This window comes from Lampetra fluviatilis, chromosome 44 (genome assembly GCF_964198595.1).
Source record: "Lampetra fluviatilis chromosome 44, kcLamFluv1.1, whole genome shotgun sequence".
Classification (NCBI taxonomy): Eukaryota; Metazoa; Chordata; class Hyperoartia; order Petromyzontiformes; family Petromyzontidae; genus Lampetra; species Lampetra fluviatilis.
Genome location: NC_136318.1, coordinates 7640438 through 7662179, shown reverse-complemented (window position 1 = coordinate 7662179; position 21742 = coordinate 7640438). Strand labels below are relative to the sequence as shown.

Here is a 21742-nt window from a genome sequence, read left to right as displayed (position 1 = left end):
TGGAACGCTCTTCCTTACGATATTGGGAAGCCACTGGAGCAATGTACTTTTAAATCTAGATTGAAAATACATTTCTTCCTAACTACTTTTGTGTTTAGTTTATTGTGTCTCGTGCCTCAGATAGGCATGGTTGGCTACGTACGGTGGGAAATAAGTTCTACATACGTACATGCACAACATACATGCATACAAACACAATGCATGTACGTACATACACACCGTACGTACGTACCTCTGCGAGCGGCGCGTTGTCCTTGCGCCACAGGAAGGTGACGGGCGACTCGCTGCTCGAGGCGGCCGAGCACATGAAGGAGACGTTGGAGCCCCGCACGGCTGCACGAGTTTCCGGGTGCACCACCATGTGCGGCTTGGGATAGTCGTCTGCACACGGGCACACAGGGCACAGGTCCACCACCCACACGGGTACAGGTCCACCACCACACACACGGGTACAGGTCCACCACCACCCATGCAGGCATTTTGTGAATATAAATGTGACCTCTGTACAGAGGGTTCTTAATAACTCCAATAGAACAAACGTAAAGATCCCTCGAAAGCCTCAACAGTTTGCTGGAGCAAGTGCCGTTAGCGAGCACCTACGAAGGCTGGCACGGCACACGAAAAAGGGGGGATGGCCAGTACCACTCTTGACCGCCTTTGTTTCCCTAGTGCCAATGTTCACACATCGCACGAGCTACTCAATTGAGGCCGAGTCGATCTAGGGGAGTCTCACGACCGGTTTAGATAAACATCACACTTGCGTTGACAGCGAACGGGAATCGAACTCCGGTGGAGAAGGTTCGTAATGGTAGCTGCACCAACCGCCTGCGCTAACCGCTCAAGAAGAGCACACACACAGGCGCACGTTCGTGAAACTTGCGCCAACAGCATCGCCGGATCGTTAGGGCGCACACACGCGCGGGGGACGGAGCAGCAACGATCGCTGCGGGCACCGAGCGATGGTGAGGGAGGGAGGGGGGGTAGCCGCCAAGCCCCTTGGAGAAGGGGTCAATCACATCCGTTCTCATTTTCCATGAAAGCGCCAACGCTGAACTCGCGAGATAGGAGGCGATACGTCATGCGTGCTTTTACACGGTGACTTAAAGAATTATGACGGACGACGGGAGCGCTGGCGCGGCGGTCGGGCCCGGGCGTTGATGCGCGTCCGTGCCTGCGACCCTGGGTTTGATTCCAGACACAGTATTCGGTGGCAGCCTATCCCAAGGTCAGTGTGCAAGCTCAGATTCTGAAGGGCAGGGGAGCTGCATCATTTATGCGGTCATCTCCGCAGTCGCAGCGGATTTTGGCCGGCCATCGAACAAAGACGGTCACCGCATTGCAGGTGCGCTTCTGCGGCCGTCTGGAATGCCATTTCCTCCGATAGTTGGAAGTCGCTGGAGCTATGCCCTTTTAAATTATCGAGATTGAAAGCTAATTTACTTAGAACTGCTTTTTTGTGTTTATTAGTTTGTTGTCCTTCCCCCGCGCACCTCCAATTAGCACGGTTGGCTAACGTACGGCGCGAAAGAAGCTCAACATACACACATACAGTAGTGGAAGCCCTCCTTACCATAGGAAATAACAAATAAATTCGAATCATTCGTCAAAAACACTGCGGCATTAAAATTAAAAAAATTGAACAGGTGACGTTACTGGAGAGATAGGGTTGATGATAATAATTATAATAAGAGTTGGAGACTGGACTTCATAACATGGAGGCCTGATAAAGCTGTTTTCCGAATACCAGTTTTAATATTGCTCTTTCCCTCCAACCACAAGCCATTATAATGTTCAGCAGGGTTCAAAAAGCAGTCTGTATTCCCACACGCTTAGCATATGTAACGTATGATAACTGCATTTATTTCCGTTTGCAAAACTGCTTTTTATTTTTTAAGCATTTATTGTTTGTGAAAAAAAGATTTATATACACGCACATATACACAGCCGTGAAAATGTGCATCAAATGTTCAATTATCATTCCTGTTGAAGTTTTATTATAATTATAGTTGCTGCTGCTACGCAACGCAAAAAGTCAAACGTATCACACAAGAAACACAATGTGTTGATGCTTTGGAGTGCAGATTAATTACTTTACAAAACAGCGAGAGAAAAGCCGAGACTGGGCCTCGGTTCTGTATCATTGAGACATTTGATGAATTACTTTGCAATATTTCAGCGTCCAATCACAACCTACGCATCGGTCAAGTCTGTCGGCAGGTCGCTATGTGGATGGGTGAAAGTGTGGGTACTCTCACCCCTTGCACAGATTGTCTGGTAAGTGTGGAAGAGTCGGCCAAATGAACACACCAGGGAGGGGGCTCTCCAGAGCTTCCCGTCAAGTGGAAGCCCCTTCTACCAGCGTTGGCTGCATATATAAACACTTTCCCGATCCGATGACGTACATGTACGTCATCGGACTTACACGTATGATGTCGTACACGTACGATGACGTAGGATGACGTACAATGATGTCATCGTACGTGAATGTTCTCAAAACGAAACCGGAGGAAAACCTCTAATAAAATAACTATCGGTACCGAGGCTCCCACAAGGCCATGGCGGGAGGGCGTGTGTGCACAGTGCGGTTTTTGCGATAAGTACAATGCCTTTTTTTTTTAAACGGCACTACGCCTATAAATAAAATTAACGCTGAACCGCTTGTGCATTCCGTGATTCAGAGGTGAATGGGACGCCCACCCTGCGACTCTGAACGGGAAAAGGTTAACTTGACAGGGGAAGGTTAAAACCCTCCTCGAATAGCTCAGCAACCTGACTTGCTGCACCCTCTTCCACAGGGCCACCTCGCAGCCCCAGAGAGCGTACGTGTGTGTGCGTGTGTCCTGTGGTGGCAGTGTAGCGGTAAGCGCGCTGCACTACGAACCTGGCTACCCGAGTTCGATTCCCGCTCACGGCCAACACCAATGACGATTATCTGAACCGGTCCTGGGCCTCCCCTAGCTCGACTCAGCCTCAAATCAGTACCTGGTGCGATGTGTAAACATCGCCACTGGGGAGACAAAGGCGGTCGGGCGTCGTACTGGCCACCTACCCCCTCGTGCACCGTTCCGGCCTTCATAGGTGCTCGCTGACAGCACTTGCCCCAACAGTCTGTTTGTTCAGGCGATACGGGGCATCTTTGTATTTGGTACCCAGCCACTACGTGCGTACGCACGTGGGCGTGCGTTCGTAGTCGCTCACCGCACACGAAGTTCTCCTGCCGGACGGAGAGGACGCTCCTCCCCTTGAGCCACGCCGGGTGGGCACAGGCGACGGCCACCGACTGCGCGAAGCCGCGCTCCGTCAGCCAGCCCGGCAGCCACTTGAGCTGGCAGTCGCAGAGCAGCTCACTGGTGTTCAGCTTCCTAAGGCGGCGGCGGCGGCGGCGCAGGAGACGAGAGAAAGAGAGAGACTGGGTCACATGGCCGTGGGCGTGTGGGCCTCCTCTTCAGACGGGGTTTGTTTTAGCCTTTGTGCTCAAACGGATCAGCAAGTGTGCGAGTCGCTTCGCCCCGCTATAAGACCACCCCCCCACCCCCCGGGTTTCATTGAAGGGGTGCCATGGTAGCTAGGAGATGTTAACTACCTCGCCTTGTATGCAGGAGGTCGTGGGTTCGATCCAGACCCTGATGCCTGATGCTGTTTATTTGGAGTTTAGTTTGCGTGTCTCTCATCATCATCACCACGGTGGCTAGGATATGTTAACTACCTCGCCTGGAATGAAGGAGGTTGTGGGTTCGATCCCGACCCTGACGCCTGCGGCTGTATATTTGGAGTTTAGTTTGCGTGTTTTCACCATGATCGCGTTGATTTTTCTCCGGGTCCTCCGGTTTTCCTCCACATTTAGAATCACCGTGCGTTTAGAGTATTTGGCCACTTCGTTGAGCTATCATTTGTGGCCAGGTCGCTTCTGGAAAAGAGTTATATAGCTCAGTGGGCCTTACCTGGTAAAATAAGAAATTGTTCATAATAGTTGGACAGTTTAATTTAAAACTGTGTTATTTTTGTAAAAGAAAAAGAAAAAATGGTACAGCCCTGAAATATCTTGCTTATGACCCTGCTGGTGGAAGAAACCTCCGCTGTCGGGATCTCTGGAAAGCTCCTCCAATGAGCACGGTTGGCTACACATACGGTGCGAAAGAAGTTCAACGTACATACTTCGGTTAGATATTTGGCCCCTCTCTGCTACGCAGGCCACACATGTCTTGGAAGCGATGGGAAGCACCGACATCTTACACCACCACCACCGCCACCGCCGCGCGAAGTTCTGGCCATCGACGAACTGTGGTGGAACCCAGTCACTCCAGCCGTGGAGTCAGAGGCAGTGGCCGGGGTGGGGATTTAAGAAAAACCTGCACCGTCGATTCCACTGACGTGCCCGGGCATCGAATTGAACCGACGACCCCTGCACGGCAAGTACGGTGTGCTAACGATTACACCGTAGGCAGCAAAACCACAACTTGTTTATTTTTTTGGTGAACCAGAAAATAACTTGTTTGGCTCCTTCAAAAGTGGAAAACAGCACCGCGTGGTTTCAGTGAAGAAACTTCCACGAGCGGTTTCGGCAGTCGCCTTGATGGGGAGAGACAAACCTGGCCCGTCTCGACTGTGAGGCCAAGTGAGTTGGCCTCATCAGCACGTTGGAAACACTGACAAATACTGAACCATGTGATACTGCTGCTGCAGCTACGCAGCATAGACCTCTTATGAATGTCGGCTGGGGGGAAATGTGGATCCTTGAGCTGGCCATGGAAACAAGAGGGGAAAAGCTACACTGCACTGAATTTCCCAAAAGAATGTTACACTGATTCTGCCATGCATGTACAAGCTGTTTGACCATACTGCGTATGTGTGTAACTTGTGCACGTGTTTGCGTGCGTCTAGATGTCTATTGTAGGCAGCGGTAGTGTAGATGTTAGCGCTACGCTGCGCTACGAATCCAGCGGCCCGAGGTCGATTCCCACTCACGGCCAACACCGGTGACGATTATCTGAACTGGTCTTGGGCCTCCCCTAGGTCGACTTGGCCTCAAATGAGTACCTGGTGCGGTGTGTAAACATCGTCACTAGGGAGACAAAGGCGGCCGGGCGTGTTGCTGGCCACCCACCCCCTCGTGTGCCGTTCCGGCCTTCACAGGTGCTCGCTAACCTTTGACTTTGTATGAGCTTTGGCTTTTGCAAGAATCAATCCAGAGAAGTGAACGAGGAAAATAAAAGTTGTTGAAAATAACGTAAGTTCTAATAATTAAAATGATTACTTTATTTTCACAACTATACCATCTTGGTCTAGTCGATGCAACCTTCCTGTCAACCCAATGGAGCCAGTTCAATAAGAATTTTAACGACTAGAATATTCACCTTCTTGCTTTTCAAAGTCAGAATGGAAGGAAACAGCAATTATATTCCTCTTGGTTCTTTCGGTAAAGTCACGTATAAAGATAAAAGAATAAATTAAATAATAGCATACTACGACGTTTCGATAGTATGCTATTATTTAATTTATTTTATCTTTATACGTGACTTTACCGAAAGAACCAAGAGTAATTCCTGCAGTCACGAAAGCTCCAAATTAAGCAATTATATTCGTCATTATACTTGAAATTTCGCCAAATCGTGATAATTTTTCAGGTCACAGGAAGATAAAACCCAATAAGTTTTATCGTTAGATCAGTTACTCTAAGAGCCAGATGATAGACACATCTTCAACCAGCATAGCTAATTATCTATTGATAAACATTTGCATGTATTTGCAGACAAACACACACACACACACAATCCTTTCACAAAGATGAACGCCAACTGTGAATGCGAGCACATTAGAACCGCTTGTTGTTGTTGTTTAGTTTGTTGTCCTTCCCCCGTACCCCTGATAATCTCAAACCAGTAAGAGGACGCACAGTATTCGTTCATTCTCAAGGCGAGATAATGATTCAGTGGTATGAGGAGGAACCACAGCCAAAGGGTGGATAGGCAGCAGACGGGCAGTACGCCGACACCTCCGATGAGCACGGTTAGCTACGTACGGTGCAAAATAAGTTCGGCGGACGTACGTGTACACACAGCGGTGGGGCGGACGGAGCCGATAATGAATCCGTGTGATACACCACCCTCACTTCATACTCGAGTCCATCCAACAGCGTGCGAGCGAAGGGAACGTGGGCTCATGCCACAGCACGCCAGAGCCGTGGCACGATGCTAGGACCGACCAGAGTTCACGCGGCTTAGGGCAGTCCGGAGAATGGGAACACACACACACTCTCGATTGTGGAGGATCAATAACGCACGAAGGAGGCCGGTTCATGAACCGGGCCTGAGCGACCGTTGTAACACAAGGATTACCACTTTAGCACAGGACCGTGCTTTTCACCTTTAGCAATCTGCCCGAAACCCAAAAGCGCAATTCCCATTCGACTTCTTTTTTTTGTTATTTGGCAAAAATTCGGGTTGTGACCTTGCGCATGGGCTATGCATTGAAGGCGGCACAGAGTCTCCTATTTTTAATGTAACGTTTCATTATTACCACTGCCCTACTTTTAATGTAGCTTTCCACTATTATCACTGCATTACTATTTACATAATATTTGGAAGCCAGATTACGCTTTGTTTTACTTGTTACATATTTGTATGCTTTTATACACATTCATCAGACTCGCCAACTTGTAGCAACGTCAACGACATAGACGGGGGAAAAAAAACCACACGGAATGAAACCACTTTTCCCTTCTGGGGTTTTGGGTCAGGGATGAAGAAAAAAAAATCCTGCTCAGGCCAAATGCCAATAAAGTCACGACAGAGCTTCTAATACAACAATCAACAAGTTCACTCTGTCGAGTTTCTCCTTCGAGAAAGTACTATGGGTACGTGGAGACGTGCCCGTTGTGTGTGCGCGTGTGTGGGCAAGTGTGCGCGCGCGTGTGGTATGCCGTGTGTGTGTGTGTGTGCACGTCGGGAGTGGTAGTGTCACGGTTTGCGCGCTGCGCCACGAACCCGGCTTGCCCGAGTTCGATTCCCGCTCACGGTCAACACCAGTAATAATTATCGGAACCAGTCCAGGGCCTCCTCTAGGTCGACTTGGCCTCAAATGAGTGTGTAAACATCGCCACTGGGGAGACATCTGCGGCCGGGTGTGGTGCTGGCCACCCATCCCCCTCGTGTGCCGTGCCGACTTTCAGAGGGCTCCTGCACTATGAAGGCACTTGCCCCAAGAGTCTCGTAAGGCTACATGGGGGATCTTTGTCTTTGTATGGGAATCTGTGCACATACTTCGTACACTGAAATAGTGCTGTGTCGTAAAACAATTTAAGTGAAAGTGGGAAAACGCCTTTAAATTATCATAAAAGCAGGTTAATTGAAATAATATGGAGGTCATTTACAATTATGAATGTAGTTTTTAAAACAAATTACATTTCAAGCACCACTAAACCCGCATAGTTCCAGCAATGTGACACTGTGGTTACAACGCCAGGATTACACTGCAATAAAAAAACATGTTCCTGGGTAGTAGGTGGTCATTCGTAATTGCTTATGCCTCAAAAGTATAGGAAATGGCTATTATTCCCCACAAACGTTGTTTTGTGACCAGGACAGTGATATTTTGAAATGTACCTATTTTCAATGAGAAAATGGGCGAATTTGTGTCTTTTCGTTCACATAAAGTAAGAAAACAACAACATATGAATCAAAATTAACATGTATTTAAACTAAAGTAATACAAAAATGTCTACAAAAGATTTAGACACCAAGGTGCACTGCCACAGGCGGGACTGGCCACAGCGGACCGAGTTCTCTGTGGGGAGGAACAACGTCAAGTGGGCCTTATGAAACCATTTGTCAGAGCTGTAGATAAGGAGTCGGCAGCCTTCAAGTACCTTTAATACTTCTTTCCTAAGCTCTCTGAGGCAAAGGTCAAAGCCGGTGTCTTTGTCGGACCACAGATAAAGAAGATCCTGGAGTGCAATGAATTTCCCAAGAAGCTCACTAGTAAGGAGAAAGCGGCTTGGAACAGCTTTGTCGCAGTGGTTCGTGGCTTCCTGGGCAATCACAAGGTCGAAAACTATGTGGAGCTGATTGAGACTGGTGAAGAACTACGGCACAATGGGCTGTAGGATGTCCCTCAAAGTCCATATCCTTGATGCTCATCTTGATCAATTCAAGGAGAACATGGGAGTGTACTCAGAGGAACTAGATATACTGGACTTTGAATGCCGCTACTAAGGACAGTATAACGAGAACATGATGGAGACTACATTTGGGGCTGATTCGTGAAAGTGATTTACAGTATAATCGTACATCTTGAAAAACGACTCACTTAAAAATCTTTTGCAGTAATTTTGTATTACTTTAGCATAAATAAAGGTTTGATTCATATGTTGTTTTGTTCTCACTTTATGTGAACGAAAATACATAAATTCGCCCGTTTTCTCATTGAAAATAGGTAAATTTAAAAATATCATTGTCCTGGTCACAAAAGCAAAGTTTGTGGGGAATAATAGCCGTTTTCTATACTTTTTAGGCATAAGCAATTACGAAATAACACTTACTACCCGGGAACAAAAATTGTGTTACGTAGTGTTACCCCATCATTCTGAATGTTTTGGATAGTCAACAGTGGCTGTTCTTTGAATAGAGACTGGGCCCCACATTAGGTAGATGTGGAATGTGTGACACTGACTCAGAGTTGAGCACTGTCACAGCCGCTCCTCTGAAGCAGAAAACACTTTGAGCTTGCTTTGACCTTAAACGAGATATGACGTCGAACTGTATTGCTGAGTATACTTACATCTGATGAAGCAACTTGAGGGTGTTGAAGGCGTTGGCTTGTATTGACACGATTGCATTGCCCATCAGGTCTCTGAAGGAAAATAAAGATATTCCGAGATGTGGAAGAAGAAAAATAAGAATCTGAAACCATTAAAACGAAACAATTTTTATTAAATCCTTTATATTAAGTTCACTTGCTTGCGCGCTTACGACCGTGCAAATCTTTCGGTCGTTTTTTAACCCACTTCCCGTGATCCAATCGAGCTGACATTTTGCACACAGACTCGTTGTGCGTGACAATTTATTTTCGTGAAAATTTTTTTCCATAACTTTACACTTTTTAGGAAAAAAAAAATGATATTTAATTACCAATTGCTTAATGGTGGCAGGCAATCATCTGACCCATAGGTGGCAGCTATCTCAAGCCAGAGGACAAGAGGATTTATAGTGAAAAACAAGTAAAGCTCACTGAGCTATGCAGCTCTTTGTCAGAAGTGATCTGGCCACAACGAAGTGGCTTATCACGTGGAAATGTTTAGTTGCCACATACTCTTAATGAATGTTTCTAAATGTGGAGAGAAAAACCGGAGGACACAGATACAAATCCACGCGACCACAGGGAAAGAGACACACAAGCTCCAAATATACAGAGGTCAGAGGTCGGGATCGAACCCACAACCTCCTGTGTACCAGGCGAGGGAATTAACATCTCACCACCACGGTACCCATAGCAGAGGAATACAAAATACATACTAACATTGTAGATGTAATTGGCTCATTCAAAAAAAGGTATAAAAATAACCAGCATAACATGCAGCGTCTGTATCAATTAAAATTACGTTTTTCGTGAAATGTAGAAACAGCTGCTTTTAATTATTTTAATATGCTTCAAGAAGGAATTATAGGTTAGGAATGTAATAGTAGTATCCACTTTGTACATATATGCCAGAATTCACATATTAATATCGGAATACTAATCAATTTGCATTCATCCGTTTTATTGTTTTGCTTGATACGCATACGGAGAGATGCAGCGAGTATGAGGCAGTCCATTCCGTATGTACACAAATACAGTCCCTTAAGTAACCCAGAAACCAAGCATATAATTCAGTAACAAATTGATGATATGTAGCAAAACATATTTTTTTTTAAGACAATTATCTCCAGACTAGCATGACAGAGTGTTTGGATTAATTGTTAGCGAACTCCTATTTAGCCTAACCACACCACACATTGGTGTGGTTTGGCCCAGACCATATCTGTTGTTGGCAGCCTTTGTCTCCCCCGGTGTTAATGCCAACCCATTCTGAAAAAAACGAATTTCAGCCTCAATTGTCCCGCACAGAAACCAAGGACAAATCCAGATTACCGACTGCCAGCAGCAGTCTTGCATGCTGGGGAATCAAACCCAGGTTTTCAAGAGCTTAGTGTGGAGTTCACTAATGACTACCCAACCATTGCCAATACGTGCACAATAACAAAGACAAAGATCCCCCGTGTAGCCTTAAGAGACTGTTGCGACAAGTGCTGTTAGCGAGCACCTATGAAAGCCGGCACAGCACACGAGGGGGTGGGTGGCCAGCATCACGCCCGGCCGCCTTTGTCTCCCTAGTGGCGATGCTAACTACACACCACACTAGGGGAGGCCCAGGACCGGTTCAGATAATTTTCACTGGTGTCGGCCGTGAGCGGGAATCGAAGCGCAGCGTAGGGTGAACCCCTACACCACCGCCCGCGCCCCACATGCTCACAACACATGGTGTACCAATTTTTTTCAATTACTTTTCAGAATTATTACTAATGCCTAAGAATACCGACTGCGGAGCAGGTGTTCTTAGATACACATGCCGATGCAATGATTCATTTTAAAAGGGAGGCCTCGATAAAAAAAAAGTTCCAAAGAGGGGTGGTTGTACACCACCCACACGGTACTCACAGCTGTCCCAGTTTCTCCAGTCCCACGAAGGCCTTTTTAGCAATCGACTTTATCTGGTTTCCATGCAGGCTTCTGTTGAGAACAAAAAAAAAGTAGAATAACAAAGCACATTTTTCGATTTAAAGCTTTCGTGACTGCAGGGATTCATATTCTTGGTTCTTTCGGTAAAGTCACTTAGAAGGGAAATAATAAAATAATAAAAATAAAACATAATAAAATAAAATTCTCACGACGTTTCGGCCACAACGCAAGCAGCCGTCCTCAGGTGAAGAAACAGAGCTGTCGGAAAGACAGCATCCTAATGTTTCAAACGTCGTGAGAATTTTATTATGTTTTATTTTTATTATTTTATTATTTTCCTTCTACGTGACTTTACCGAAAGAACCAAGAATATAAGAAAGCACATGTATCGCAACCCGTAATAATTGCCATTATTTATGCTTGCTTTCTCTTCAGTCGGAACTCTGTCAAAAATAACACATCCGTATCTCAGCGTATGAGCCTTGACATCAACTATGTAAAATTGCTCCTCGGCAGTATCCATCATCAATCCACTGCTGGATGGAGGTCTCCTGCAAGCCTTAGCCATTGCTCACGGTCCAGCGGTGCAACAAACAAGAGCGTATAATTTGTGAATTATTATCCACGTCATTCCGTGATTTGTGGTTACTACAAAAACACATGGCTTTGGGACTGTGACATGGCTCTGGCGAAGAATGTATTCACAAAAATGGGTTTGAACACCAAACTGCAAAAACAAGTAATTTACAACCGTTTATCCTTGCGTGTGTGTGTTTGTTTATGACTATTCACGCAGTAAAACACAGCACGTTGGCATAGTAGGGGGGCACAGATGGTGCATCGGCCAGTCACCTCAGTCGGTCAACCCGTGGCATCTGGATCTGTCCCGTGACCTCCTGCCAGCGGGCGTTCGGTTCGATACTTCACGTGGCCCGAAAGTGCACATAGCCTGGCACAGGTGCCGCGGTGACGTCATGGCCACTTAGTGGCAAATGGCGGTTGTTGTTGTTGTTTTATGTCTACTGCAATTAATAACAAAGGCTTGTTGCAGCCGGCTAATGGAAGATAGTAGACTGCCTGGGAGCTAAGTTGCGTGCAATATGTTACAAGGCCATCGTAGAAACTCTTTCCCGTTTATTTACCGAGGTTCTTGATTTCACCAACGTTTCTATCACGTGAAGGGACATTTTACTTTGTGCACCGCACCGCGATAGACAGCATTCAGGGACTTGTTTCCCCTTGGGAGACAATGTGGTTCAAAACCGGTGATTCAAACAGCGGGCCTGGTTCAATAATGGGACAGTGTCCCAGACAGCATTAGAATCATTGATAGGATTTCAAGTTGTAAAAAAAAAAGTAGTTTCAACTCTTCTTATTAATTGTACATTTGTTCTTGACTAATTGTGCGTTCTTAAATAAATGTAATTATTTGTTGGTAGAGTGATGGGTCGAGAAATAGCTAAGTCTGTGCTGTCCAATTGCCTGGGTGACTCAACTACTAAACAAATAAACAATATTCTTGGTTGATAATTGTTTTTTTACCCTTCTATCTGGCAACAAAACTGACACTTTTTTTACAAGCAGTCATGTTTACATAGACCACAATACCTGCAGTCATAATGCAAACAAAAAATACAACTCTGATAATGTATGCACTGTCTTTGAAGTTGATTGGTCCACACCCGAGACAGTTTTCCTTAGAGCCTAGTCTCACATGGGTTGGACCAGATGACGCCAAAAGGCGCACAACTCAAAGACAATGCACCATCAGAATATGAGAGCTCGGGGTAAGCATTTACACCATTGGAACCTCATTTGCCAGTAAAAATATGTCTCGGGTGTGGACCAATCAACTTCAAGGACAGTGCACATTATCAGAGTTGTGTTTTTTGTTTGCATTATGACTGCAGGTAATGTGGTCTATGTAAACAAAAAAGGTGTCAGTTTTGTTGCCAGATAGAAGGGTAAAAAACCAATTGTCATATTTTTACTGGCAAATGAGGTTCCAATGGAATATTCTTGGTTCTTTCAGTAAAGTCACGTAGAAGGGAAATAATATTTATTTTATTTTATTGTTTCCCTTCTACGTGACTTTACCGAAAGAACCAAGAATATGAATCCCTGCAGTCACGAAAGCTTTAAATCGAAAAAAACAATTAACAAACATACTCAAGAGAATCAGAACAAAGGGAATATGCAGATTCATGCTTTACTTGGGGATATTTACAAACCTGGTGGTAAAAACCAGCTGGTAACCTTACTGACTTATACATATTTCCAATGATTTGTTTGGACTACTCATTTAAAATACGCCCAAATGCCAAATTGCCAAGTATTATCATCACGTCTAGACAGGGGGCATCTGTATTCACATTACGAAATGTCCACATGCATATTAATGAGGCCGAGACGGACTAAATTACCGTCGAACAATTTTAGAGATGAAAAAAAAAGATGGCGAATCAAATAAAATGCATCATAAACAAATAAAAAAAAACCCTCCACAACAATGATAATAACAACGCTATAATTGTGCCCGTTAAAAAAACGATACGCGTGTTACGCACACCCGGCAATGCGGGCTGCATTCTTCGCATTTATTGACAAAGTCGTTTCTTTGTGTGCGGAATTATGCCAGCACGGCGATTCACACCTCCGACACCCTCTTGAAGTGCTGTCATGCACGGGTTGTCTCCAGTTACCCTTTTCCAACCTCATCCATATTTAATGAGAGGCTGCGACTGAAAGGAAAGCTTTATTTCCCGAAATACTTTCTTCTGCCCCCAAAAAGCCGGGCCAAAGAGGACTGCAACCTTTCGTGGAACGGGTGATGTTAAGTTGCATTCTGGGATCCTCCTAGTTTATTGGCATTTGAGTGCACAGTGATGAGAAACCTCAACATCCAAGGCTCCAATTGACCTTCATTTAACAATGCCTTCTCCCCGTCGCACTATTTTACTAGTGGTAAGATGGAGATGGGAGTTTATGGTATCGAGTAGAGAGGGGCTGGGGGGAGGTTAAATGTGTCTGTGTGTGTCTGTGTGGTGTATAAGAGTCAGTCATCTCAGTCGGCCAACCCATGGCACCGGGGTCTGTCCCCGCGACCTCCTGCCAGCGAGCCTTCGACACTTTACGTGGCCTCAACGTGCACCTGGCCTGGCACAGGCGGCGTGGTGACGTCTCCTTCACTTAGTGGCGAATGGCGGTTGTTGTTGTTGTTATAACAGTTCTAGCGCATCTGGATCGAGATTGCAATTTTGCTCATTTGTAACGACTGTGCCACCGAGTCCTAAAGGAGGATGAAACCCGCTCCACAGTTTGCCAATCACTCCGTCCACTGCTGCTGCTCTGAGTTGCGCACATTTGCACAACACTCACAGTTTACTCAAGGTGAACGTGCCTCGCATGTGCACGTGTATGAGAGTTCCAGTGTACCTGGATCGATTTTGCACTTTCACTTGTGCTCCCTTCATTTAGCTATACACGTGGTTACCTGTGCATTCATATGTTAGTGCCTACAAGTATATTCCCGAAGAGTAATTTAATTGCTAGGCTATAACATTAGAATCATCTTCATGTTTGTAACTCTTTATTACACTTCTCATCTGCTATCCACACTCGCCCCATGTCAACTTAATCCTGAACCTCAGATAATTTCACTGGCTAGAAATCTCAACTATTGGACAGGATCACTGTCATCATCATCATCGTCATCTTCTCGATCTTCCGTGGACTCTCTCCCGCCTCTAACCCGCCCCTTTCATCTCACTCTACCCACCCCCACGTGGCCTCAACATCAGCAAACAAAGCACTCTGTTGACCAACCCAGTCGGACAATGCTCAAAGGGAGATTGCCCCTTCTCCTCTCAATTGCTGCACGATTTTGAACTAATAGTCCACACTGCTGACTCGCTCCCACTGCATCTATGTGCGTACGTTGAACTTGTTTCACACCATATGTAGCCGACCGTGCTAATCGGAGGTCCCGCGGCTCAAAGTCCTTTCTATTCTCACCCATCCCTTGGTTGACAATGTCACTTCATCAATCCCCACCCTCCCTCCACCACAACCTTAGAACTCATTGTCAATCGTCATTCTACTATCAGCACGTGCCGCCCCACCCAGCCTCACCCCTCCACATTCTTGTGTATGCAATTCCATTTAGATGCATTGTAAATCCAAATTGTATTCATATGATACACGGGTTCCTTTAGTAACGGGTATAGCAACAGGCTTGACTTTGGGTTTTGTTATTAGTTGTTCAAAGAAACTTCACACTGCAACCCCATTGCACCTTGTGTTAGGCAGCAAGCATACATATGTAGAAAGCAGACGGCCTTCATGCATTATGAAAATCACATTGGCATTTCCTGAAGAAGTGCATTGTGGTCCACTTTTCTTGGGCCACCACAGCAACACTGCAGCAGCAATATTGTCGTGATAAACAACTGCAGGCCGGTTTCGTAGGACTCATCAATACAGTATAGTCACCGGTACTCATTTGTAACTACGCCATGCTGATGAGTCCTAAAGGAGGATGAAACCCAGTCCACGGTTTGCCCATCCCTGGCAACCACTGCCGCTGCTCTCAGTCGGTCACACGTGCTCACATTTGCGCGACACTCACAGTTTGCTCAAGGCGCTGAGACCCGTGAATGCTCCTTGCATGTCCTCCACCGTCCAGGAAATCTGGTTGCCTCCCAAGTCCCTGCGAGCAGTTGAACGGAGCGAACGGTGCCAAGAGTCAATCCCGATGAGCAGCGGCATCGTGTTGAGCCGAGTGCGTCGAACCCTTGGATAATCACTTAACCACATTAACACTTCGCACACAGACGAGGTCACATCCCTTCAAGTGCCCCCCGCTCAGGGAATTATTCAGTCTTGCTCAAGGAATATTTGCACCCCCCCCCCCCCCCACTTGACTCTGCTGTCGCGTTCGGTCACAAGTGCCCACGTCGTTCCCCCGCGCGTCGTCGGTGCCTTTTCGAAGGCGATTTCACAGTGGGCGTGAAGAAAAACGGAACGCGTCTTGCGTGCAGCACGAGTGCCAAAGGGGAAATCACGATTTGGAAAAAGCTGTCGGCCCAAACATATTTTGCGCTTTGCTGTATAATATATTTATAGAAAATTTACCGAAACAGAAACTTGTGCTAATGTACTGGAGGCAGAGTGCGCGAAGGCAAAGCATTTTGAAAGCTCATTACTGTACTTACTTTCCCACAACTGTTGTTAATATATGAGCATTTTTTTACAGTAAAATGACAGTAATTTTTATAGTTATAGAATCTATTTCGATAGATTCTCTAATTAGTCTTGGCCAGTAGTAGCTAGTTCTCCCAAATACAACTGTCAGCAGTAGCAGAACATGCGTGCCAACAAGGACACTCAATTGATTTTGATAATGTTGAAGTTTTGTGCAAAACTAGCTACAACTGGCCAAGACTAATTAGAGAATCTACCGAAACTGAAAGAAATTAAAAATAACTTTGACCATTCGGATAGCTACCGCCTTTGTGCTGCGTGGAAGGGAACAATCAAATAACACATTATTTAACTGCATGCCTATAGATTCTCTAATTAGTCTTGGCCAGTAGTAGCTAGTTCTCCCAAATACAACTGTCAGCAGTAGCAGAACATGCGTGCCAACAAGGACACTCAATTGATTTTGATAATGTTGAAGTTTTGTGCAAAACTAGCTACAACTGGCCAAGACTAATTAGAGAATCTACCGAAACTGAAAGAAATTAAAAATAACTTTGACCATTCGGATAGCTACCGCCTTTGTGCTGCGTGGAAGGGAACAATCAAATAACACATTATTTAACTGCATGCCTATAGATTCTCTAATTAGTCTTGGCCAGTAGTAGCTAGTTCTCCCAAATACAACTGTCAGCAGTAGCAGAACATGCGTGCCAACAAGGACACTCAATTGATTTTGATAATGTTGAAGTTTTGTGCAAAACTAGCTACAACTGGCCAAGACTAATTAGAGAATCTACCGAAACTGAAAGAAATTAAAAATAACTTTGACCATTCGGATAGCTACCGCCTTTGTGCTGCGTGGAAGGGAACAATCAAATAACACATTATTTAACTGCATGCCTATAAAGGGCAGCGTACTTCAATAGGGATTACCGTTGGTAGCGCTATTTTAATAAACACAATAGACAGGAAGGACAAGTTCAAAGGCCTCGCATAATGCACATGCATAATGTACGTTGCCTCAGTAATCCCCTCCACCCACATTGTGCAAGAGCGCAGAAGGGTGGTCACCACATCTACGCCTCGATAAAAGGAACGAAACAGGTGGACTTCTCCACAAATCTGGCTGTCGCCTGATGAAGCTAGTTGTAATTACTGGCGAAATGTTGTACTCAGATTGTAAATGTTGTGGCTTGGCTCTCCAACACACCGGTGTGCTGTACTAGTGACGAATTGGAATGTTCTGTTTAAGTGACAACCCTTACTAGTTGGCTGTTTCAGGTGGTGGCGGGTTTTAACTACAGACACATTTATATATTTACGCGATCTAACCCAAAAAACCTCTATTATGCACAAAAAGCAGTTCAAAAGAAATGAGTTTTTAATCTAGATTTAAAAGTGCACAGCTCCAGTAGCTTCCTAATATCGGAAGGAAGAAGGTTCCGGACGGCCGCAGAAGCACATCTGTAAGTGCAGCGCGACGCTGCGGTCGTCTTTGTTACTGCGAGGATCACCGGGGATCACATCTACTGGCATGCCTGAGCCGACGGTGGAAACTTCGCATTGACTTGGTCAGGTCGTCGACCTCTCCAAAGGACGACTACTGGTGCCACTGGTGCCTTATCATGACGTGGTACTCATTACATTGAATGCGGAGGGTCAATGGGTTCAACCCGCGTCTCTGCAATCTGCCACTGGCACGGCCCCACACCCGGCTGGTATTTGGACCAGTTTAATGCGTAGGCTTTATTATGATACTAAAAAGTCACCGCTGCGCAGACACCAAATGAACATATCGAGCTAACGAAGGCAATGCCGTGCAGTGAGAGGCCTGTTAAATTCAAAACCTTCTAGCTTCCCATTACCGAGTCTTGTTCGGGACGATTCGCCCGACGATTCGCCCCACACGCGCTGAGAGCTTCCACAGGGACAGAATTGAGCGGGTCGCCCTCTCGCTTGCCGGAGTAAGCTATCGTCGGAATGTGGCGCAAGACGTCGAAGATCGTGCGATACAACACAGCGGGACGGCCAGGCAAACACAGTGGAGCATGATACAGCACAACCACGAAAACCGACACAGCAGTATCTGAACCTTCAGATTAACAGTGAAGCATTCCAACCTCAGAGCGATCCAAGCAAGGTACACCATAGCCCGTGCAAAAAAATGAAATCCTTTAGTGCTTGTGCCCTGCCGTGTTGAACTCAACGCTGAATGTAACCCTGTTTGTGGCCGGCTGGGGTGCCGGTGGGCGCTCACAGGATACGGAGGGAAGACAGCCCGCGGAAGGCTCCCTCCACGATGTGGCTGATGGCGTTGTGAGCCAACGAGAGGCTCTGCAGGGAGCCCAGCTCGACAAACGCGGCCTCGTTGAGACGCGTCAGGCCGTTGTGAGAGAGGTCCCTAGAATGAAAATGGAGGCAGCCGCGTCGTCACCACCATGGCACCGTTTACAGCTCTCGGGGTTAGAGGATGATTTTCAAAATAAATTTTAGACTCGTCCATTTTTTGAGCTTAACATGTTTATTATGACGAAGCTGTTGGCTGCGATTGAAGGGGCAAAAATGAAAATTCTTTTTTCATTTTATGTTTAAGTAATTCAGATGAACTTACAGGTTTTTGTAATTCGTTGCACCGTTTTTGTATTTATCTGATTATAGCTTTTATGTTTTGGTCCATCATTGTTTTGGTTCACCATTGTGTTTTGATTTATTTCTGAAATTAAATACAATTGTACTGCGCTGTTTCATGTATGTGTACCTCAGGTATCCTTTGCAAAAGAAGACTTTGAACAAGTTATAATTCAAGTTCATTGACTGATTGTACATGTGGTGATTAAAGGAGCAGCAGAAGCAGAGAAAAATGGAGCAGAAAATCTAGCACCAGACCAGTCTACACACAGAACACTTCATAAATACGCAGCGATTGCCACTAACAGAATTTAATGTTGCCAGGAAAGTCACATTTGAGTCGTTATATTCTCTTTCAGAAGTGCTGCCCTCTACCATTTGGACCAGGTGGTCACTTGAAGGGGACCCCAGAGGTAGCTCTGTGTAATCCACTTCCCTGAGGGATGCACCACTCTGCGAGAGACCCGCGCTGATGACGACACGACACAGCTCGTGACATCATGCCGAAAGCACAATGGAGATTAAACATGTGTGGGGGAAATGTAAAAATAATATAGATGCATAAGAAAATATGAATTTATTTTTAATTTTCAGAAGGATTCTGCTCAGGAAATTAGACAAATTCCTTTTTAAATGTTGCTGTTTGTGGGAGTCATTTCGGATGTCCAGGATAAAAAAAAATTGCAACGTTTCCTAAGAACGAATAGCTAAATATGAGCATGTGTCAGTCGGTGAGAAAATTAATTGCACCGCTCACTAAATATACATTTTTGGAGTTCCTTAATAGTCGCACGTTCAGCGACACATTTTATTCGTACAGAATCCACTGAGCTGAAACCATCAAAATCGCTACACACGTGAAAACCTGAATAACTCCCCGGTTGGAGCCCTGGATTTACACCCAGAATCCCAGCAGCGCTGGCTCAGTGATGACACAAGCACGAAGCTAAGTCGCCCTAACTCTCAAGATCAGGTGCTGAAAGAAATTATTCATAAATGTATATGGTCTCATATTTGTTTTAATTAGAACACTTATACGCATTGTTTCTAATTAGAAACGTCACGCATGGTCAGCCGGGTAAAGCTCAGAGGCAGCAAACTGGCCTCTGAGCCTAATGCGAAACAGTCTGAAATCCTATGCCAACTCCCAATGCAGCAGCAGTAAACAAGGCTTCTGCCTTGAACTGTGGAATGGACACTATGCGAATGATTCTTTGCCACGCTTGCGGGCGTCCAAGGCTTTTTCAGAGATGAAAATGGCATTGGAGGCTGTTGTGATGAATATTTAAAAGACACGGACAAAATACTTGGGCCGAAAATGCTTTTCAAGTTTTCCACTTTGTATCCATCCTTGCACAAGCTACAATTATTATTCAGCATAGTTCATCGTGAGGTTTGCTCACAGCATGGGTTTGTTGAAAATTTACAGCAGGAACCTGGTTTGTTTCCACGGAAATGTCGCTCTATAATACACATAACAGAATGAACCTATTTAAAAATGCAATGATCAACATTCGCGTAAAATATTTATGTACGATTAATGCATCATTCTCAAACATGCTTGGAGAATGCCTCACGTGGGGACAATTTGCTACGTGTTCAGGGCATCGGCAGAATGGCACTTTCTGTTGCACTCCTTGCTGTAGCTGTGTTCACACACACCGAGTCAAACAAAAAAACGAGTCTTCCACAGCGAACTGATCTCATTACCATGTCCGTGAGCAGGTCCCACAAGGATAAAGTATAACGTTTCTCGAGCCATTTAACAACAGTCAATGTACACGCGCAGCGCTTATGAGCATAATAGCCATCGGCCCTTTAGAAAGAGCAATAACATAATTTGCTGTTTGAGTATAATATGTATATGAATTCATAATATATGTTTTTGGGTCAGATCGCGTTATTTATAAATGTGTCGTAACCCTCCACCACCCGACACGGCCAAACAGTAAAAAATGTGTAACGTTTTCAAAGGACAAAATAATTCACTTCTTTAGCCCACCGGTGTGCTGAAGAGAGGATCAACAGCATTTTAAATTTGAGTACGACGTTTCGCTGATAATTACAATCAGCTTCATCGGGCAAGAATGGTGAAGCTCTCCTGTTGCTTCCGTTCTTAAATATAGCAGCCTCAGGGTGACGACACATTTATAAATAACGCGATCTGACCGAAAAACCTATATTATGAATAATATTTGTCGCGAAAGCCTACGTGTAAAATGTATATGCATGTTGAATTTCTTTCGCACCGTACGGAGCCAACCGTGCTAATCGGAGGTGTGGGGACGGAGAGCAAACTAAACACCAAAAGCATTTCCAAATAAATGAGTGTTTATGGTGTTATCGTGAGCACCGCAAGATATGGCGGGAGAATGTGGGTGTATCATTTAATGTTGGACAATAGGGGCCTTCCCAAATGGACCGCGCATCGTGACGTAGTGAAGGAGTACGGATCTCTACTGCGGTTATTTCCCCAGCAACAGGGATCCCTTGAGAAGAATTTACCCACGAAGGACAAGACGGTATGAGAATGCGAACGGCAGTCTGCAATGATGTAAATCCGCAAATGTTTGAAGTTTTGTTTTTTGTTCGGTTTTCTTGGCTCACAACGTTGAAACATAATAACTTCAGGTAATACCGAATCTAGTAATGGTGGATAATGGTTCAGATAACCCTTTGGTAAAATATAAAGGTGCAGCCCATTAATCACGTAAAAACTAAAAGCTATTTTTATTTCACCAGGCAAGGCCCACTTGCTCACTCCACTGCTGGCCGCGAGGGGCTTCCACTTAGGAGGAGCTTTAGAGAACACCTCTAAGAGGGTAATAGGCCTACTCTTCCACGCCGGTCAGATATCTTGGCAGAAGCGGGAGTACGTACACTTTGACCCCACCAAACGCGGCCTGCCGATCCACTAACCGTGGTGTACCCATTCATAATGGCCGGGTAGGCAGAGGTGGGGATTTCTGAAACTTGCCCAAAGTTTCAACGGCCTCGCCGGGTTAAACCGAATCAGAATCGGGACGTTCATTTACGCTGGCCGAATCCTATGACCTGCGAAGCGCTCTTTTTTCTGAGCTGCACGGGGGACCCTTGCGGATTGAAATCCCGGTGTGCTCACCCGTAGCGCCTCGGCAGTGCCTCCCACATTGTTAAAACGAGAATGATTCCGTGGCGTGAGGAGGAACCACAGACAAGG

General features: G+C 45.5%; 1 protein-coding gene across 2 annotated transcripts in view; it reads right to left on the bottom strand.

The window, feature by feature from the left end:
• LOC144947352 (leucine-rich repeats and immunoglobulin-like domains protein 3) overlaps positions 1–21742 on the bottom strand; it is a 114217-nt gene that overhangs the window by 28084 nt on the left and 64391 nt on the right. For both annotated transcript variants that reach the window (XM_078876625.1, XM_078876626.1), the window contains 6 exons: positions 18173–18316; positions 15341–15421; positions 10693–10764; positions 8776–8847; positions 3199–3362; positions 233–381 (listed from right to left, as the gene is read on the bottom strand). In XM_078876625.1, the coding sequence (XP_078732751.1) occupies positions 233–381; positions 3199–3362; positions 8776–8847; positions 10693–10764; positions 15341–15421; positions 18173–18316 (682 nt within the window). The remainder of the gene's footprint in view (positions 1–232; positions 382–3198; positions 3363–8775; positions 8848–10692; positions 10765–15340; positions 15422–18172; positions 18317–21742) is intronic.